The following is a 9,115-nucleotide window of genomic DNA, read 5'->3' on the forward strand; positions in this document are numbered from 1 at the left end:
TAGACTCAAATATTCGCTAAGGATTTAAAAGATTTTATGTGTTTCTTGCTAATTAAATCATTGGTCACGAGTTAATGTTGTATTCCTCCTTCACTCTACTCAGTTTATTGTTTCTGATTCCGTATTTCTGTTGAGACAAGTCCTTTTGCACATCCTCATTAAATTTTAGATCTAGTCAAATCCCACAATATTTCGATCGATTTTCTAATCAATTGAGAGTTACAAGGCTGATTTGCAGTACTCTACTGCTTAACCGTGCAGGCAGGCATGCATGCACGCGGCCGGACCTGGTCAGGGTCAGCGCTGCCTAGCTCATGGACTCCTCGCACTGGGCGGGGGCCGTCCACGTGCGCCCGCTGTCCCTTCTCTCCGGCGGCGCTAGGCTCGTGTAGTTATTCCAGTCGGCGGCCATGTTGGTGAGGTCGTGCACCTTGTTCTCGAGCCCGATGCAGCAGTTGGCGTGCATGGTGCACACCCGGTCCATCTCGCCGTGGAGCTGGCAGAAGCCGTCGAAGAGCGCCGTGTCCAGGAACACGAACCTGATCCGCAGCTCGCCGCCCGCCAGCTCGCCCTTGATCTCGTCGAACACCGCCTGGTCGTGCTGGGTCGGCGGGAACCGCGACCGCGCCGCCCGCCACCGCCTCACCATCTCCACCGTGCGGTTGGTGGACTTGACGTAGTAGAAGCCGGTGTTGGGCGCGTTCGCCAGGGACTCGGCGTCGCCGTTGAACCGGTCGGTGGAGACGGCCATGTCGGCGTAGAGGCTGATGTGCCGGAACGGGTTGCGCAGCCACATGATGTCCACGTCGGTGAAGAGGTAGCTGTAGCCGAGCTGGAGGACGCGCTGCTGGAGCTCCAGCTTGGCCCACACCAGCTCCAGGTAGCTCCTGGTCATGAAGCGGTTGGCGGAGCTGACGTTGGCGGAGGTGACCTCGAGGAGGTAGCAGTGTGGGTGCACGGCCTCGCAGTGCGCCAGCGCGCCGGGGTCGACGGCCACGATGAGGGTGTGGTTGAGGAGGTGCGCGATCCCTTCGCCGCTATTGAAGCCCGCGCGGAAGAGGTCGAGGAGGGAGCCCGGCCGCGACCACGCCTCGTTCACCGACGTGATGATCACCGTCCCGTCGTCCGTGGCCACCCTCGGCAGCAGCTCCGCCAGCCCCGGGAACACCCTCTCCTCCGTGTCCGTGAGGTTGGCATCATGGGTCATCATCTGCTCATGAGCCGATGACGATCCATTGTTGTTCCCCAAGGTGTAGGTGGAGATGCTGGCCAGCCGCTCGCCGACCCGGTCGGAGGCGAGGAGGAAGAGCAGGAGCGTGGGGAGGAGAGCCCCGAGGAGGAACGAGGCCGAGTGGCTTCCGCCGCCGCCGCCGTGCTGCTTTCTCGGGCTGCCAACCATGCCCATATCACCACCAACTACGCAATCGACAGGGGTACGTACGGGACGTTGTGGCAGCAGACACAAATGGAAACTGCGTAGCACCGTACCGCCGGCTACCGGTGCTTTAGAAGGACGCGAGTTCAAAACGATCGACGACCATATATATACAGTTTTGCTAAAGCACATCTAGATGTGCCATAAGTATTGCACATCTAAGTCCTATGTCATTGATCTTATGTTAAGATTCGTGTGAATATTTTCTTTTTCTTTCTAACTTTTTTCTTTCTACTTGATTCATTCATTTAGATATGCAATAACTAAGGCACATCTAGATGTGCCCTAGACATACCCATATACAGCCTGATGCGTGCGTGCGAAATAACTAGTCTTCCTGCTTCGATCCGACGTAGGATTCGGCCCTCTGTGTCAACGTGTGTCTTAGTCGTGATTCGGTAAAACAACGGCACACGCCACATGGTTTTGTACAACTTTTCAACGAATGCTAGCATGGAGTTACGTACGTGCTTTGATCTATCTCCAACAAGTAACCGTCAAACTGGCCTACATAGTACGTACTAGTCAATATAATTAGCGCGCGTGCCAGTTCTCGATCGACCGGCCGGTCTCTTCCAGAGTTGGAAATGTTCCGGCCGGGCCGCCAGATCCTGGAAGGCAAAAGTCGCGGAGCCTCGGGGTAGAAGGATTGAAGCTTGACAGCAAAGTTCAAAGTCTAGTCAACCTAAGGTGCAACGTTTCCCTCTTTGGCGCCTCTTTCATGGGCTGCCTTTTGACAATGACAACGGTTCAACGCGTCCATTCGGTACAGTATGAGAGAGCTTTGCTGTACCTACGGACTAGTTTTACAAGGATTCAAGAGGAAATTTTTCTGTGGATGCATTCAGTTCATAGGAAAACCGTACACGAACTCCGTAGGAATACTATCATCCTATGTGTTTTGAGAAAACTAAACATCCATTCAAAGCTTTCTTTTTTTTACATAAGAACGGGGACAGACAATTCCTTAGGATGGCATTTATCATCCTATCAAATGTTTGTACTACCCCTAATTCCTACGTTTTAGTTTTCTCCAAACCAAATGAGCCCTACATTGTGGATGCTCAAGGTGGAAGTCTATATGTGGGTTCATGACTGAAGTTTTTTTACCACACTCTCTCTTCGTCTCTTTTTTACTTCGCATATAAGATTTGTCATCACAAATTTTGATCAACATCTACACTACTAAAGATATATACTATGAAAATTATTTCATGATGCATCTAATGATCTTGGTTTGATATTGTGAAAGTTGATATTTTCTTATAAACTTGGTCAAACTTCATGAAGTTGGACTTAAGATAAATCGTATATGCAGAGTAAAAACACAAAGCATAGGAATAATTTCAAAGTATTATGTTAGGGGCCTGATCTAGATCGAGAGGGAAGGAGGTAGGTGGGGAATTTCTTAGAGGAGAAGGAGGCCAGGAAGGAGAAGGACAGCTTCTCTCATGAGTATATTCGATTACAATAATTCTCAATGCCTCTCATCAATGCCCAACTGACTACTTAACGACCGCCAGCCCGCATCCTCCCAGCCGGACCGCTCACGCGGCCATTGAGCCACCCTGCTTCTCTGCCATGGTGACCCCACTCGTCAGTACTGGTTCCGTGGCCAGGGCCCGCCTGTTAGTCGTGACATTCCCCCCTCCTTGAGAACCGCCTTGACCCCAAGGCGGTGACGACGAAAACTTCTCTTGAAGCTTCTCTGGATCCTCCCAAGTAGCCAGGTTAGTAGGCAGTTCGCTCCATTGTATCAGGGTGCGGAGCTTCATCTCGCCTTGGAAGCGAACCATCTTGCATTCCAACACCTGGTCGGGAGAGTGAGATGCCTGCAAAACAGAGTCAGATGGAGGTAATTCTGCACTGACTGGAACTGTTGCTCCCACCGCTTTCTTCAGCAGCGACACATGAACTACTGGGTGAATCTTGCTGGTTTCACGCAAGTCGAGGCGATATGCCACTGCGCCTACTTTGGCTTGAATGATGTACGGTCCATAGTAGCGGAACGCCAGCTTCTGAAACGACCGCCTTGCCACCAAAGTTTGAATGAAAGGCTGTAGCTTAAGTAACACCGCGTCTCCCACCTCAAAAGATCGGTCAGTACGGTGACGGTCTGCCTGTTTCTTCATACGGTCCTGAGCTTTCTTCAGCTGCTGCTGTAGATGGTCCAGCAAGATTTCACGCTCCTGCAACCACGCTGCTAGGTCCGGTACAATACTGCTGTCCACCTGATCGATGCCGAACTCACATGGCAGTTGCCCATAGATCACTTCAAACGGGGTGCGCCCTAGCGCCGAGTGGAAACTGGTGTTGTACCAGTATTCCGCCAACGAGAGCCATTTTGACCAGTTCCCCGGGCAGGAGTGCACCGAATAGCGCAAGTACGTCTCCAGGCACTGGTTGACTCGCTCAGTTTGCCCGTCCGTTTGCGGGTGGTACGAAGAGCTCATCCGCAGTTCGGTTCTGCACAGGCGAAACAGCTCCTGCCACACTTGACTCGTGAAGATGCGGTCTCTGTCCGAAATAATTCCCAATGGCATCCCGTGGAGCCTGTAAATCTCATGTATGAAGGCCTTTGCAATGTCCAGGGCCGTGAACGGGTGCTTCAATGGCATAAAATGTGCATACTTGGAGAATTTGTCGACGACCACCAGGATAGCGTTATAGCCACCTGATTTGGGCAAGCCTTCGATGAAGTCAAGGGATATCACAGCCCACGGCCTTTTTGGAATGGGAAGTGGCTGAAGCAACCCGGCCGATGACACTCTCTCCGTCTTGGCTTGTTGACAGGTCAGGCACTGCTTGACAAACTCTTTCACTTGTTGTTTCATTCCCTTCCAAGCAAACAGGCGTTTAATGCGGTTGTATGTTGCGTGAAATCCCGAATGCCCACCCGTGGCACTGTCATGCAACGACCTGATGACATGTTGTTGTGTGTCAGTGTCCGGTCCAAGCCAAACACGCCCTTTGAACCTCAGCACTCCTCCTTGGAGCTGATAATCTGGTTCGGCACTCGGGTTCAAAGCTACCCTCGCCAGCAATTCTTTGGTGGCAGCATCCTCTTGGTACCCTGCACGCACTGCTTCCAGCCAGACAGGTTTGCATACTGACAAGGCTGCCAACTCCGCATCCTGCCCGTGTGCTTTTCTGGATAATGCGTCCGCTGCTTTGTTTGAAATACCCGCTTTGTATTGGATCACATACTGCAGCCCGAGCAGCTTTGTAAACGCTCGCTGTTGGATGGGTGTGTTCAAGCGCTGGTCGGTCAGATGCAGGAGACTTTTTTGATCTGTGTGCACTATAAACTCTGCGTGTTGTAAGTATGGGCGCCAGTGGTCAATAGCTAGGAGCAAGGCCAAACACTCCTTCTCGTATGCCGACAGTCCTAAGTTGCGAGGAGCCAAGGCTCTACTGAGGTAAGCGACTGGGTGGGAATCCTGCATCAACACTGCACCGATCCCTGTTGCACTGGCATCAGTTTCGACCATGAAAGTTTTGGAGAAATCCGGTAGCGCCAGCACGGGTGCCTCAATCAATGCTTTCTTGATAGCACAAAATGCCGCATCAGTTGTGGGCGTCCAGACGAATACCACGCCTTTGCGCAATAAATCTGTTAGTGGCTTGCTAATGATTCCAAAGTTCCTGACAAACTTGCGGTAGTACCCTGCCAATTCGAGAAACCCCCGTAGCTCTTTCACTGTCTCAGGCACCGACCAGTCCCTCACATTGCTCACTTTGGTGTCATCCGTTGTTACTCCTTGCTCGCTTATAACGTGTCCCAAGTAGCTGATTTTTCTCCGAGCAAAGGCACACTTGGATCGTTTGGCGTAGAACCCGTTCTGTTGCAACAGTCCCAGCACTTGCGACAGCAAACTCACATGTTTCTCCAAGGTTCTGGAATGGACTAGAATGTCGTCCATGAACACTAGGACTCCTTCTCGCAGCAGGGGTGACAACACTATGTTCATGATACCCTGGAAGGTAGGGGGCCCGCCCGTCACTCCATATGGCAGCACCCGAAACTGAAAGTGGCCATGGTGGGTCTTGAAAGCTGTTTTGTGCTCGTCCTCTGGCAACAACCTGATCTGGTGGTAGCCTGCCCTGAGATCCAGCTTCGAGAACCAAGTGGATCCTGCTAATTCGTCCAAGAGCTCGTCGATCACTGGCATTGGATACCTTGACTTGATGGTTATTGCATTAAGGTGTCGGAAGTCAACGCAAAATCTCCACGTCTGATCCTTCTTTTTGACCAGAAGTACCAGGGAAGAAAACGGACTCACACTGGGTGTGATAAGCCCCAGTCTCAGCATCTCTTTCACTTGTGCCTCAATCTCATTTTTCTGCTCCGGAGTGTAATGATATGGCCTAAGGTTCACGGGTTTTGCGCCTGCCACCAATGGAATGGCGTGATCCCATGGTTTTCGTGGTGGCAGTCCTGACGGCTCGTCAAACACCACTTGAAACTGGTCCAAGACTCGCTGGATAGAAGCTGGAAGAGCTTCATGTTGTTCCTCTTGCCCTGACAAACAGAGCATGACTACGCCAACGATTGCATTCTCCTGCTCCATTTGCTCAAATTGTTCCACTGATATATGTGCTGGTTGCTGAACCTCCTGGCGTAATCCTTGCATCTGTATCAACTGCCCTTGGTGATGGAACTGCAATGTTTTCTCAGTCCAATCAATCAACATCGGTCCACAACTTTCCAACCAGTCCATGTCTATCACCATGTCATAGCAGCCCAGAGGAAGCACCCGCAGGTCAGTACTGAACTTGTGCTGTTGCGCCTGCCACTGACATTCTGGAATGTATCCCGAACAAGTGAGTTTTCCACCATCTGCCACTCTGACTGTCACAGGCTTCAGTTTGCAAATGCGATGGGCAAAGCGCTCTGCCACTGACTCACTGATAAAGCTATGGGAACTGCCTAAGTCAACCAATATCAGAACTTCTTGCTTGTCAATGCGCCCTAACAAACGGACCGTGCGAGGCGTTGTTTGCCCAGTGGTGGCCAGTTTTGAGATAGACATCAGCTGTTCTTCCTGCTCTTCCTCTGCCACTTGCTCCTGATGATCATTTCCCTCAGCTTGAAGCAAATCCAGTAATTCCTCCACCACATGGAGCTGTACCGTGGCGGCACACTGGTGGCCTTGACCCCAGCGTTCCCCACATTTAAAACAGAGCCCTCTTGCTTTGCGGTAGTTGCGCAACACCGCCATGCGATCGTCGCCCCGTCCTTGATCCGGTCGCCGATCTACTACGTGTGCTCCTTCAACGCCGCGCCTGTCCTCTGCAGCGGCTGGTGGAGGAGGCGGCATGGCGCACGGTGGAGGCGCTGCCAGTGCCAGTAGAGGTCGCTGCTGAGCACGCCCAGGCTCCGGGCGCCTGAATTCCTTGCGAGGCATCGCGTCCACTATCTCCTCCTGTAACAGAGACAAGGAAAAGGCAGTATTAAAATCTTGGGGTCGATGTAACGCAACACCTGCTCTAATTTCCACACGCAACCCATCTAAGAATTTAGTGGTGAAATACACTGGATCAAACCCAGAATTGTGGGCTAAAATCTGATGCATCAACTCCTCAAAGCGTGCCATGTATTCAGACACTGTCCCAATCTAACTAAGTGCTGCAAATTGATGGAGCTGCACCTGGTACTGCTCGCGTCCGAATTTGCCGCACATAGCAGTGCAAAGCTCCCCCCAAGTGAAGGATTGCGTGCTTAGTTCGTGCAATTGCAGCCAACGCGCCGCGTTGCCTGTAAAGTGCAGCGTAGCGACCCGCACCCACATCTCTTTGGGAATTTCGTACACATCGAAATACTTCTCGCATTTGGATCTCCAGAACTGTGGGTTTTCCCCGTCGAATTGTGGAAAATCCAACTTCGGAAGGGCCCAACGAGTCTGGTGCGAGTGGTGATACTCCTCCTCTGGGACACGACTCAGCTCTAAGCCGCGGGAAGTGGAATTTACGACAGGAGGAGAGAACGCACCCTTGACCGAAGGCGGTGCCAGGGTGGTGACCACCCCGTGTACCATGCCCCCGGAGTTGTTGATGACGCCGTGGCCACTTGGCCCGTGGTGCCCCGGTTCGGGCGCTGGGGGCTCCTCCCCAGTGCGCGCCGCTTGCCGGAGATCCACTGCTTCCCGAGCGATATCCGCTTCCGCGCTCGTCGGATCTGCCAGCGCGGGGTGGAGGGCGATGCGCCCTACTTGGGTGCGGAGCTCGTCGAGCTGATTCTGCAGGTTCATCACCGCCGGGCGCCATAGCTCGAGGGAGGTCTGGATCGCGTCCAGACGAGCGTCGTTCGCCTTGCGGCCCTCCTTGACCGATTGGATGAGTGCTGCGAGCTGCTCTTCCATGGCCGCCGTCTTCAACGCCTACTTGGTGGTGTAACGTGGTCGGGGATAAGCCGTCTCCAGGTCGCCGAATCACTGGACCTCTGATACCAACTGTTAGGGGCCTGATCTAGATCGAGAGGGAAGGAGGTAGGTGGGGAGTTTCTTAGAGGAGAAGGAGGCCAGGAAGGAGAAGGACAGCTTCTCTCATGAGTATATTCGATTACAATAATTCTCGATGCCTCTCATCGATGCCCAACTGGCTACTTAACGACCGCCAGCCCACACCCTCCCAGCCGGACCGCTCACGCGGCCATTGAGCCACCCTGCTTCTCTGCCATGGTGACCCCACTCGTCAGTACTGGTTCCGTGGCCAGGGCCCGCCTGTTAGTCGTGACATATTATTACTACCTCCGTCCGGTTTATTGGGCCCTTGAGCAAAACACAAAGACCAAGAAAATCATACACGTAGAGAAATTGAAAATAAATCAGAGGGCCGAGGGAATAAAGCGACTTGCTTAAATGCAGAGGCGTAATAAAAATGGTACAACCTTTGGTGGCTTTCTGGCCCAATAAATCCAGACGGAGGAAATAGTTGCCCACGCACCTTCGTTTCTTTACACGAAATTCATCACGAAAAAAATTTACATTGTTAGCGATATTTTCTTCTTAAAGTTAAGTTAAAATTAACATTTTGACAAAGAAAGTTAGAATAAACATTAAGATGCACCAACATTTCTTCTCTCTTACTACCTCCGTCCAGATTTATTGCCCCCCTTCGTATTTTGTGCCCAACTTTGACAGTAGATTTGACTAACAAATTATAAGTTGTATATCACAAAATTTATATTGTAGGATTCATATTTTAAAGATGTTTTCAATTATACTATTTTTAAGGTATATAACTTATTTTTTGATATTTAAATTAAAGGTCGAAATTTGATCTAAACTACAAGGACTAATAAACTAGGACGGAGGTAGTACTAATACTCCCTCCATCACGGTTTAGAAGGCGCTTGGAAATTCTCTAGGACCTAGGTGATTATCTATTGGTTGTGAGATGGGCTAAAAAATAACATTCACATTACGCATGCATATGGAAATCTCTACTCCTAATGAAGCAGTTGGTAGTCTCCGCCTATCAATTTTCGTCCCAATAGAGACGGTTTTTTTTCGTCCTCGATCGCACCTCCCAGTTTTGTCGGTTTTTTTCGTCGGGTTTTTATTCGTCCCCGCGCACCCCTCCACGATCCCTACCCAGGTCGCTGCACGCCGCCGCCGCCGCCGCGAATCCCCAGGGACGCCGCACGCCACCGCCGTCGCGAATCACCAGAGACGCCGC

General features: G+C 51.5%; 1 protein-coding gene across 1 annotated transcript; it reads right to left on the reverse strand.

Moving 5' to 3' along the window:
- Positions 1-212: 212 nt before the first annotated feature.
- Positions 213-1,405, reverse strand: LOC119272704 (uncharacterized protein At4g15970-like). The gene has a single exon (XM_037554129.1). It carries the CDS (start codon positions 1,403-1,405, stop codon positions 308-310), a length of 1,098 nt encoding a protein of 365 aa, XP_037410026.1. The 3' UTR covers positions 213-307.
- Between the last annotated feature and the right edge of the window lie 7,710 nt (positions 1,406-9,115).

This window comes from Triticum dicoccoides, chromosome 3A (genome assembly GCF_002162155.2).
Source record: "Triticum dicoccoides isolate Atlit2015 ecotype Zavitan chromosome 3A, WEW_v2.0, whole genome shotgun sequence".
NCBI lineage: Eukaryota > Viridiplantae > Streptophyta > Magnoliopsida > Poales > Poaceae > Triticum > Triticum dicoccoides.